Source organism: Anas platyrhynchos, chromosome 4 (assembly GCF_047663525.1).
Source record: "Anas platyrhynchos isolate ZD024472 breed Pekin duck chromosome 4, IASCAAS_PekinDuck_T2T, whole genome shotgun sequence".
NCBI classification, from domain to species: domain Eukaryota; kingdom Metazoa; phylum Chordata; class Aves; order Anseriformes; family Anatidae; genus Anas; species Anas platyrhynchos.
This window is the reverse complement of record NC_092590.1, coordinates 71140871-71153927: the sequence shown is the minus strand read 5'-3', so window position 1 is coordinate 71153927 and position 13057 is coordinate 71140871. Positions and strand designations below refer to the sequence as shown.

General features: G+C 34.2%; 1 protein-coding gene across 7 annotated transcripts in view; it reads right to left on the bottom strand.

Annotated features, from left to right (window-relative positions):
* The window catches only part of POLN (DNA polymerase nu), a 104351-nt gene that overhangs the window by 16448 nt on the left and 74846 nt on the right, over nucleotides 1–13057 (bottom strand). For all 7 annotated transcript variants that reach the window (XM_072037827.1, XM_072037828.1, XM_072037825.1 and 4 more), the window contains 3 exons: nucleotides 12601–12732; nucleotides 9485–9595; nucleotides 6159–6237 (listed from right to left, as the gene is read on the bottom strand). In XM_072037827.1, coding sequence (XP_071893928.1) covers nucleotides 6159–6237; nucleotides 9485–9595; nucleotides 12601–12732 — 322 coding nt within the window. The remainder of the gene's footprint in view (nucleotides 1–6158; nucleotides 6238–9484; nucleotides 9596–12600; nucleotides 12733–13057) is intronic.

The window sequence follows — 13057 nt, the reverse complement described above, 5'->3', positions numbered from 1 at the left end:
TGTGTCAAAGTAAAAATTTAGTTAATTTTTACAAATTTCTGTAAATCATTACTTAAGAACATAAAAAAGTTAATAATTAAGCTAGAGTAAAAAATGTAAAAATGTTAAAAGTTACTTAAAGCACGCTGCTTCAGAAAAGGAGTTAATGATCACTTAGCAGCACAACACACATTTAGATATTCTTTATAAGAATCAGTCCTTTTCTAGTCCCATAGTTTTCTTATAAAAGCATTGTCCCTGAACGTTAAACTTGATATGATTTTCTGATACAACAGTATCAGCTTTTATTACCAGAGATTTTTTTTTTTGTCATCCTATGTTGTCCCCTTTTTTATAAATAAAATAATCATCCAACTAATGAAATTGCCTTTCCATTTTGAATGTGAAATTCCTAAATGCATAATGGGAGCCTATAGAATTGCTCTGCATAACAGTATGTGGTTAAAAACTTCATATACAAAGCTGTATCATTATATACAATAAGTTAAAAAAAATCAGAAGAGCACAAAAGATGTTAGGTGGTTAGAAAAAATAATAAAAAGGCAAAGATATTTTTTAATCAGATAAATGGGAAAATATGAAAAATGTAAATATAATATCAAATAGAAAGCAATTCATATTTATTTGTATTTATAATATATATATTTCATATCTATTAAATTCAATTTTTATTAAAAAAATATTAGTTTACAAGGTATTTAATTAAACACCTTGCCAGAAAATGCCAGAGTGCCTGCTCAGGTGACAAACATCTTCATGGCTTTCAAGAATATTTAGAATTCTTGACATACAATTACTCTGAGGAAAGACTTAAATCTCCTGTTTCAGAACCTAGACTCATCCCCACCATAGCAGCAAGATGAGAATTTGCAGACAGACAGCCTATCCCTACTAAAAATCTTACACCTTCCTCCTGAAGCATCTGCTACTGGCCACACTCAGTGATAATGGACCAGATGGAAGTTGGATCCAATTCTCTTAGAAATCTCTATGTTCCCTACATTAAAAACGTATTATTTTTTTTTCCTGATACTACAAATACTACTTATTATTTAATTGCTGCACAGTTTCCCAACAAAAATACATGGATTCAAGCTCAAAGAAGTAAGGAACAAAGTTAATTTTGTAACATTTTGTAGATTTTTCAAGTTTATTTTGAAGCTCCATCAATAAGGATTTCTAATGCAGTAGTATAAGAGGTATAACATAAAATACATCATGCCTGCATAGGTGTTACCTGAATTGACTTTATGGTACTTCTTTTGGTGTTCTCCTAATGAAGACCAAGACATGTCGACATTCTAGCATTTTAACTACAAAAATTCAGCTAACTTGTGAAATTTGTTTTCTCAGCAGCAACATCATGAAGAGCAGGAAGCTGAGCAGATGGTTAATTAAAGAGAATAGAATTTTCACATGTAACCAAAGTGTTTTAAAACATACCAGTCTAAAGGTGACCTACAAAAAGCTTTTATAAACTAGAAGTATTTAATTGTGTTGAATGACCCACCTAAAGGAACACTTCAGTGCCTGCTACATCATGTATGTCCTTTTTGGCTGTGATATTTAAGCATATTAAATATATTGAGCTCTTCCTATAAAGAATCAATCACTCTGACTTGTTCTGGCTTACTCTGTATGAAGTGTTCAGGTAACGGTTCACCATGTTGTGGATACATGCAAAATACTTCTGTGAACGTTGAGGAAAGCAATGATTTTGCTAGGTCACAACACACCTAGAAAGACAGTATCATTTGGCAACTTGGGAAGCAAAGAGTTACGTACTGGATGGGGACAGCAGCTACAGAGAGCTCCCACTAATTTCTGGAACAGCCATATGATCTAGGATGTTTCCTTCAGCTGAAACTGAAGCATATGTCTGTGAAACAAAAATCTTACTCTCCTCTCAAGCAAAATCAAAAGCTTTTATCTTATCCTTGTAATTCTGTTTCTCCACTATTAGTCAAAGGATGACACTCTTGCAAGAGTTAATACTTTAGAGCAGATCTGCAACCATCTATTGGGAATAATGGGGGAGAGAACAAGCATTTACTTGAAAATCCTGGATAACAGCTACAGAAAGAACATGAGTAAAAACAGTTCTTTAATTCCTTAAGAAACAGATAGGGGGACATAAAATGTATGCCCAGAACTAACGAAAACCATCCTACACATAGCAGCAGCACCAAGCAGTTCACTGAATGCCTTTGAAGCTCTGATATGATCAAGAAGTCGTTTTTACCAGTATGCCCTTTTGAGGAAATGTAACTCAGGAAATTTCCTGAGGAAATGCAACCAGTTAATAAAGTACTAGTACTTGAATTCCTGCGCACCTTATAAAATGTTACACACAAGGCTCTTGTGTGTAACTAAAACTGGAGCCATTTCCAGTAAGTGAATCATTTGTGATTTACCACATGATTTGTACCAGAAAACAAACAAACAAAACAAAAATAAGAAGAAGAAAAAAAAAAAAAAAAAGGAGGTCACGTAGTACAGAACTTGTTCCTGGGATAGTTTGGGTTCTTTCTTACTAATTTAGCATTTGGGACCAAGAGGTTTGTGTCTTTCCCTCTTATTGACAAGGCTCCTACTTTTCAAATCATTCACTTATATCTGGCCTGGTGCTGAACCTGTCTCTTTAACCAGGCTCTGGACATGCTGAGAAGTAAAGCTGCTTGCTTGTGGCACAGATCCAGTGCTGTAGGAACAATAAATTGGGAAGAAAGCAGAATTGCTGGATTCGAGCCAAATTACTCAATAGTTCTGTAGACGTGTTAAATTTAATTTGCATGTTGTTAGGATATTATCATCTTTAATGGCTAAAAGCTTTCTGAGAAGTCCATACAGTGCCAGATAGACTTTGGGTAATATCAGTCTATCTTCAGCTTACTGAGTGATAATTTTTACAAAAATTGGTGCAGGCAGCAGTTCTTCCTTAAGTTGCCAGCACTGTTCTTCCACGCCAAGTTTCCATGTATCTGCCACTGTAATGATGTTTTAAACATTGAAAATAACTACGATTGTCAATCAGAGCTCACTGAGTACTCTCATACATTCCACAAATCTTTCTTTAAGCTGCTACTACGTGCCTTGATCTGACTTCAGAAGTTTCTTTGTTATCATCTGCCTGCAGGAAACATTCTGTGGAAGTTCTGTGAATTGCATCAGACAGGTAAAAGCTGGCACTTGAATAATTTATGTCAGCAGCATATTTTCAGTAAGCAACTTGGCCATCAGCTGCAGAGCAGCATCTTAACAAAGATCTAGGTAATATGGAAGCAGTCTGAAGAAATAATTCTGATTATTCATCTGTACCACACAAAATGCACACATTGACACCGATGCTGGCAGTTAACTCATACTAATACCAGTTTTTTATCATAGGGATTGCATTTAATGCTTCTTTTCCCCATTTCTGTACAATTATTTCCAGTAACTTCTTTTTTTTTTTTTTTTAATTGTCAACAGCACAAATTGCTAGGCTGGCATTAGAATTAAAAAGTGGACAAAGACAAAAATGAGACTGCCAGTTGTCAGAGCAGCCACTGATCAGTCACAGTGGAGCATACTGCTCCTTCACGAGGGCCTCACTGATTCACCTTCTTGAAAGTATAACTTGATTACCTTTCTCTGATTGTCAGACATGATTTTTTATGTGCAAACAATATCTGAAGATGTAATGATTACTAGGCGTACAAAAATGAAGCTATATACTGTTGAGTCAGAGCTTGCTCGCATCAGAGCAGTTTACAATATATGGAATACAATGCTGTTGATGGAGACTGTAAATATAACCATAAACTAACATTAAAAACTGCAAGACCTTGTCTAGAATGCAATTTTATTATTATTATTTCTAAATTAGGGAAGACAAAATGTCAAGCATTAGCCACTATTTGGCAATGCCTTATAGGATATACTGTATCCCAGTGTAAATAAAGAGTTCATAATTTCTTCTAAAGCATATATAAATGACATTTCTCTTTGATATGCTGTTCAAAGTGAAAATCATGATTCTAAAATTAGAAATTCTAATAGGGAAAAAAAAAATACTTGCAAGGGGGTAAGATTGAAGAAAAGATAGTAGTGCTCTATCTTTGGAATTAATACGATCCCATGTGATGATAATCGGACACTGATTATATTTATCATTTTGGAAGAGCTACTGTGCATTCCTACTGTTACAACAACAGCACCACTTCCTTTTAACAATGTTTTTCATAGTGTTTTACAAAGGATGTTAGGATCATTATCTTGACTTTACTGACAGGAAAATCAAGAAACAGACCACTGAAAAAATAACTAGCTGAAAGTCACCTGACAGACAAGTGACTGAGTGGAAACACAAATTTTCAAGTTCCAGTAGCATATTCTACTGACAAGACCACAGTGATGCTTTCAAATGCCCGAGCCACCTTCTAACCAGGTGAGTGATCACAGAATTTACAAAGGCACTGACTGTGCTTTTCTGGCAAGCCTGGCTGAGTACCTACTAAATATTACAGCAAGAAGCCATTCATAACTATTAAAAGGTTCTCCTTTAGCAAAGCCATCCAGTTGTTAGTGGCTGGCAGGAGTTCAAAATTCCAGTTTAAAACCATCTGTCTCTTTTAATTGACTTTACTGTCTTGGTCTTTCCCAGCTGTGGTACTTAAGATAGGAATAAGAAGCATAGACAGCAATTCTTCTATTATGTCTGGTCTAGCACTTCCCCAACACTTTCACACCACAAGGAAATCTTGTAAAAGTTCAGTACTCCCCCATGTCTGTTGCCTCCTTAGCTTTCTGATGACTCTACATGTTTAAAAGAAAGTTTTGAGAGAGTAAAACTCAAGTAAAATTTTCTGTTGAGAGAACAAACATCCATAAGCTCTACCAGACAGGGAATTAATCACAAAAAAACTTTGGCTTTCTCAGAATTACAACAGCTAGTTAGTTATTGAACCTGAACATCTGTGTTAGGTAGGGACTGAGGAAGGGAATATATTTTTGCCCTCTCACCACCTCTACTTGCCTCCTCCATTAAAGACTGTTGGCCGACTGTCACAGAAGACAGCTGTTCTATGGCTAATTTGAAAGTTACATCTGCTAAAGACATTTTCAACCAGACCACAGCTGCCAGATTCAGGCCTCCTCATACAACTCAGGCAGCAGGAAGAATTACAATCAGCACAGAGAATCTGTCCGCAAATTAACAACACAATATATTATAGTACGTCATCCAAAATTTAACACATAAAGGTATCGTCGTCTGACTGTATGGAGTATCTCTGCCAAAGAACAATCTTCCATTTCAGATTTAGAGTAGATGGAGATTTATTATTTGTTTTGGTAATTGTTCAGTGGCTTTTTTCTCATAAGGTTGCAAGAACACTGAAGAGCATTACTCAGACCAAGGGTTGTTTTTTTATGGTTGGTTGTTGGTTTTGTTTGTTAGTTTGTTGTTGGGTTTTTTTTGCCTTTGGAGTGACTCTATCTTTGAGTCCGACACATACAATTTAAATTTTTAATTAGAAATTACATTTTGGAACAGTACATCGATCAAATCAGACAGCACTGCTGTGTGTACATGAAACCCACACATAAACACACACTATTTATAGTCTCAGTATATATTCTATAGTTTATCTTACATAACTGTATACACTAGAGCTAGAGCTAGTGCAGATACTAAATAACCCTTTTTTTCTTTTTTTCTTTTTCTTTTCTTTTTTTTTTTTTTTTTAAGAAAAGGAAAGCCATCTACACACAAATTAAAAAATCCTCATTTATTATTTTTTGAGCACTGGTTTCCTGATTCTTGTTTTTTTTCCCAGCCCATTGAATGTTCAATTGCCATTGTACAATACACTCAAAATACAGGAAGGATATGATCAGTGGGGTCGATTTCAAAGATGCGGAATTACCACTGAAGAACTACCACTGAACTAGATCTGACTGAGCTTAAACGGCCCCAAGGCACTTCATCGCCTCGAGACAGATTTACAGATTCAGGCAGTTAAGCAGAAAGATATAACTCTGAACGTATGAAACCATAGCACAAGTTCTTGCTTGTTTCAAAAGCATACACAATATTTCTACAGCTGTTTAAAATGCCAGAAACCCATTCAACTATTTTTGTTTTAAAATCACTTTTGCAGTCATTCATTACTAACCTTGCTGTTAAAGTTGGAGAAGTGACAACAGAGGTAAAAATCTCAACCATAGCCATTTTACAAAGATCAGCTGCAGATCCTATGAAACAAAGTGACCTGGTTTTAATGTAAAGCATGCAAAATGAAAAAGTTATCCTTTGAACTATGGCACAGGAACGAAACACATCTGAAGGTTATGAATTACAAGAATCTTCAAAACTAACAAATTCAGTTGACGTAGTATGTAAAACAGATCAAAAGATTAATAAAAAATAATAGTTGCATGTTAATTAAAACAGAAAATAATAATATTAAAATATATGCTAACTAAGGGTGAATTTAACACTTATGGACATGAGTTGAGAACTTCTTCCTATATAAAAAAAAAAAGAGTCTGAAATCATCTAACTCTAAATTGGATTTAAAATTTACCTATAAATCAATTAAAATTTAATGTCATAAAAGATTAGAACATTGTTTCAGGAACACATTTTCATTTGGTAACTTAATTTATGCTTTTTCATATCTCCATTGGTTTGTAATGTATATTCATTACATTACAGTGTTAAGAGCAGTGGTGCATAAACAGTGTCATGTTATATAATGGATTCTTCATTTCTAGGGATCAAGAAACGGAATGATTCCCCATGCCTGCAGTTTAGTGAAAGGGTCTGTTTTGAACCATGCAACAGAGCTTTAATGCATTTTTATATAAAGAATTATCAGATGAAATACAGAAACAGTCCTTTAACTAAGGACTGGAAACAGTAAGTCTCCTTACTCCATGAGATATCCTAAATGTACCAAACCATATGCATGCTTTTTTTTTGCACCCCCTAACTCAGTGAATCTTGAATTCTTTCTTCCAAATTGTCCAAGTTCCAAAGATAAAGACTAGCAAGGTTAGGCAAATTGCACGGGTACTCTCCTGGGACCTAAGTGAGTATCTAAGAGATTGAGGAGATCATTATCTCTCAATGACCCAAGAGAGGAAAGACTTCACCTCTTCTTTATTCATGGCTTTCTGTGACAAACTGCCTCCTCTGAGTCCCATACTGAGACTCCACCTTGATGACTTTGCCACAGTTGTGTAATAGTTTAACTGCTGTAGAACATCTTTGGAAAAGTATTTTGATTAAATTTTTCTGACCAGTTCTGTAGTCCTTTTTGAAAATATTCCTTGACGTTAAAACAATAAAATAAAATAATAGACTAGATACTTGTGGATATAGTCCCATTATTTCAGTGTATTTGGAACTTGCCAACAGCAAGATCCCAGAGTGGAATTCTTCCAAATAAATGCGATGGTTTCCGTGATAAATATCTTAATAAAATACATGTTTTTCTCTATTCAGCCAGCTAGATCTGAAACATAACTGATGAATAATATGCTGTACATTGGTAAAGACTATTGTACTGGAATCTTCAATAAGAGAAAAAACACTAAGAATGAACTGTGGCAAATATCATTGTAGTAAGTTGAAGCTGTAACTCTGTATGAGAGTATGTTCCTCTCAATATTGCGACGCAAACGTCTTCTGCTATCAGTTTCTGCTACTATATGCAAAATGCAAACTGCTTACATTAATTAATTATTATATATAAATATAAAACATGTTATATGCAGTTTACTATGCTAACAATGTAAAAAAATGTTTTAGCATAATTTTGGAAGTTTTTGCAGTCTTTAAATACTATCTCACAGCTGAAATGCTGCAATTAAAAATCATTCTAGTCTAGAAGGAAATTTTAAATAATGTTTAGGAATACAGAATATGTTAAAGTTTTTTATATGTGTTTCACCTGATCTTCCAATATTACATGTTTTGAATAATTGACACAGTATTTTTCATCAGATTTGTCTTCCAGAATGATTTGAGCTAACAATGAAATATGTTAATCTTCTTCGTGTATGTCTTGATACATACAAGTGAGAATTTTGTAGACAGCCCTGTGGCGGCTTTGCCTCAGCTCCAGGCTCTTTGGACAGATGGACAAAAGAAAGTGATGCTCAGAGGGCCGTGTAGCTTTATTAATGCTACGCTGTACACTCAGCAGGACTTGCTCTATTAGCTCAAGCACTGTGCCTTCAGCTTGAGAGGGCTGCCGGCCAACTGGATGGAAACCCAGGTAAGCTGAACACAAGCCTCCAGAGAAGATTGTGTGGGCATTCCCATATTTACAAATGCACAAGCCTTTGCTGCAGATTTTATGAGGATGTATTAAAATCCTGCATATGAGAGCCTAATACAGCAAGGCAGATATCACTTGAACAAAAATTTTACTCACGCAACAGGGCATTAGAATTCTAGATCTATGCATGTTCTTGCAGAGGTTGTACCTAAATTCAGTTACTAATTATAAGGAGTGTCAAACACGACATAATTACTTAAGTCATTTTTAAAATGAAACATTAACGTGAATAATATTTGGAGAGGAAGAAAGAAAAATCAAATGATCCTTTCAAAAGGAAAATTCAAATCATTCTATAAAAAGCACACCATCACCATATTTAGAAAGCAGTTTTTACTTGCCTGTAAATAGTACATGTCCAATATAACTTAATGAAAACCCTGTCTGCATCTTCCAGTTAAAGAAATAATACTTCCAAAGGGTAGTTTGGTAGGAGGGATTTCTGCTCTGGACCACCAGCTCAGTTTTTTTTTCTTTAGGTGGCTAAATTCTTTACGATACTGGGCCCCACACAACTTAAACTGAGTATGTTAATACATCATTAACTAATAGTTGAGTATTTTTATGCTGCTTTTTACGTTTTCCAACGTGGAAAATTTCCCATGTTGTTCTGTGAAAAAATGTCTTTATTCTCACCCTTCATAGAATTATTTTCAAATGATCTTTACAAAGAATGATTTGGATTTCAAAACAATAATATATGTTCTTGTAATACTGTATATTTCTTAAACTAAAGCTATCTAACAAAATAAAAGCTAGAAATTGCAAGCAGAAAAATCACATAAACCCTTTTGGTGTAACAACCTACCAAAGAAACCAGAAAGGAAAATGTTTTAAGACAACAATACAATTGAAGCCCTGAAATATATATTATCTCCATACATAATTTGTATCTATTCCTATATTTAACTACCACAGAGAACTTGACTGTATTAGAACATAGTGTGTTGTGATACTGTTTACTTTCTATTTCCAAGGAAGCTAGAATACTTACTTTAAACTTCTCTTTTATAACAAAACTCATGCCTCAGTAGTAGCCTACTAAATAATTCATTCTTTTGAGATTATCAGAGTTGTCTGCTAGAGTTAAATGTAGATAGGTAAGTAAATAAGTAGGTACGTAGGTGTTGGTTTTGTTTTGTTTTTTTTTTTACCTTGAACAACAAAATTGACAGCCTGCCTCTCTGCTTGAGTGCGTAGTTTATAATCCTGTGCATTGATATTAGCCAGTGGTCTTTTACGCCCCATAATGGAAACCACATAACCTGGTAGGATTTAAGTAGAAATCCGTATTAGAGCAATTAAACTTCAAACATTCTTTTTGAAGATAATACAGATTTTTGGAATTATGCACTGTTTGAGACAATTCAATATTTTTCCTTCTGAAAATAGTCAGAGCTTATTGTATTGTTGGTCTCAGAATTATTTTACTCAGAGAATTGGTACATGTTATACAAGAAAAAATTGTGTTCATTAAAGCTGTATTTCATTAGGAATGTCTGCTGATATACTGATAGAAGAGCAAACTCTCTCTGTGGGAGATGAAACTATAAATACCTAGCAGAATTAGCTATCTATTAGCAGCCATAATTAGAGCTTTCCATGAAATGAATAGATTACATGGGAATAGCAAAAATATAAAAAAATAAAATCAATTTGTGCAGCAATTAAATCATTAATGAATCTTTCCCAGAATTACCAAATAGTTTTGGGGGAAAAAAAGTTATTTTTTTTTCCTAAATACAATAGTTTCATGTCCCTTCTACAGTCAAACTTCTTTAACTCTCATTTGTTTTTGTTTTTTATCATTAAAAGAAACACATGAAAACAGAGATAAATATTTATTTTAGGCCTGATGATGTTGTATTTTGCCAAAATAGCTGCTAGCACTTGAGAGGATCTGAGAGATGAAGAGAGATCCAATGATCCTCTTGTCCATATAACACATGTAAAGCCTTATCTTAGCTTTTATTCCTCCCCCCCCCCCAAAAAAAAAAAAAAAAAAAAAAAAGAAAAAAAGAAGTACAACAAGTGAAAATTTAAGTAAGAAAAGTGAAGTCACCCATGTTAAAAATACATCTTCATACAATCTTTTCTTCTGAGTACCCTGACTTGATGAGTCATCACTAGATACCATGGAAGTTCAGACTGACGCAGAGTTTCATCTTGTCTGACGTATCTCAGATATGCAAGCAGAGTAAGAAAACCTCTCCAAACACAAAGGTTTGACTTTACTGTGGACAGCACACACCCAGTACTAAGCACAGGGAATGAAGATTCGGGTCACGAGTGGTGTTCCCCAGGGGTTGGTGTTGGGACCCATCCTCTTTAATATCTTTACTGATGATTTGGATGAGGTAATTGAGTGCACCCTCAGTAAGTTTGCAGCTGACACTATGCTGCGGGGAAGTGTCAATCTGCTGGAGGGTAGGAAGACCCTGCAGAGGGACCCGGACAGGATGGGTCAATGGGCAGAGGCCAATGAGATGAGCATCAACGTGGCTAAGTGCTAGGTCCTCCACTAGATGATCCTGGAGGTATTTTCCAACCTTAATGATTCTGATTTTAAGATGGTTCTGCTGAATTCCTATTCTGCTGAATTTCCAGAAGTGCTGACACTAAAAGTACAATTTTTGGAACAAGGAACTGAACTATCTGGAGGTTGGGATATTCTTTGGTGAATTACTCTTTTCAATTTAACTAAGATTTTCCTTGAAGAAAAGGAAGAAGATGGAATTCTTCAAGCATTGGACTCTCAATGAAAAATAGATTTACTGTAATAACCCTACTCCTAAATGGTGTGCTTCTGATACATGAAATATCAGACATTCATAACATGTAAATAACATTAGGTGGGCAGATGCTATTAATCTCTGAACTGCAGATAAGTAAAAAGATTTATAATGAGCTCTGTAGGTTAGAAGTTTCTTTCTGGTGAGAATCTGAGGTGGATTAATAAGAAAAATGTTAAACAATGTTTATCTGCTGCAATTTTTTTGAGCTTGTACAACTGAAAAAGGTTATAGTTCTACCATTAATAGTTAAAACAATGTTTGAAAGTTGGGAGTGAATGGAGGAGTCAGTACTATTTAGACAAGTATGTGCTGAGTTTTAACGACAATCAAGGTTATTAGTTATGACACACTTGTCCACTAAACACACAAAACATCATTTTACACACAATTTTGGTTACAGAAACTTGTTTACTTGAAAGAGAAGAAAGTTACGTTATTTTAAATAGATCAAAGAAAATATGTAATAAACTGGTAATATTTTACTAGTTATATTATGTTGGGCTTAATTAAAGTGAAGCTACCGAAAACCTATTTTTTCTTTAGGAATATTAATGAATAAAGAAATGTAATTTCATGACACAAAGACAGTTCGTGCTTCCAGTAGGCTTTTAAGCTCTACAAAGCAGAGAAAATGAATACTAGCATTTTCATGACCAGAAAGTCAGAATCAGTTATATGGTTCTATCATGACACTCACCTGTTCAACAATGGGTAATAATAAATTGCAAATTTACTGTTTATTTCTACAAAATGTCTTAGTACAGTATGCTGTACTAGGAAACAAAAGAAATTAATTCTGACAATTCTACTAATAATTCTACTAATAATTCTGCTAATTTCCTTCTAAAGTAAATATTTCAAGCAGCTATACTTTCTCCAAATTACTGCACTCTTAGGATTCACTACATATCAATGGATATATAGAATAACAACAAATCTGATGCAAGAAGTGTTTGCAGCTGCTGTCTCCAAGAATTACTCTGCACACATCTGTCATAACATATACCACCTGAATGTCAAGAATATAAATTCTGACTGATGCAAAAAAAAATGTGATAAAAATTGTCTCTGTAAATGTTTTTGTTTCTTTGATTGTTTTTGTCTAAATGCCTGAACTTCTATGGTCCAGCAGCCATACGGCATATTTATTAAATGAAAGATTCCTTATGGTTTATTTGTGTTGGAATACGTTATATGTTAAAATGATGCAGTGTAACTTTATGTTAAATAGAGTTCACTCTGTGAACAAGCATCTTAGTCTTTTAGCATCTTTCTGAGATAAGTCAGACATATTTAACCAGTTTGTCTTAGGGTTGAAAGAGAAAAACCTGAATCACCAGGAAATGATATTCTATATTTTCTCCTGTATATTCACCTGTAACTATCTGACTTTTGGTTGAGCTGAATCTCTGTCTACATCATTGTAATACAGTGCTGATCAATAAATAAAAGTATGCGTGTGGGCTTTGGATTACCTTTTGTTCGGCATTGTTCAATGGTTTTCTTTGTAAATTCATTTACTTTCTTGTATTTTTGCATAAAACTCTCTATAAAATGACTGGCTTGAAGAGGAGTAATTCCCAGGCATTCAGCAAGACGTTCTTTACCTGGTGCATAGAAAAGCAGAACAGAAATCCACTACACACTGTTACATTCACAATTAGTGGAATTAGTAAAGGTACATATCTCTATGAAAGAGAATGGATCTGATATACTACAGTAATATTTAAACAATGCAAATGTTTAACTTTGAGCTTGAATGTTTCACTGAAGTTAGTGGATTAAGAATACACTTAATAAGAAGTATATAAACAGTACATAATTAGGAAATTCCTAGTTATAATTTATACCTATAATGCAGTTGACATCTATTTTGTTCACATAACTTCTGTTGAAGTATCATCAACACTAGGTAAGTGTTGAAATGTGCAA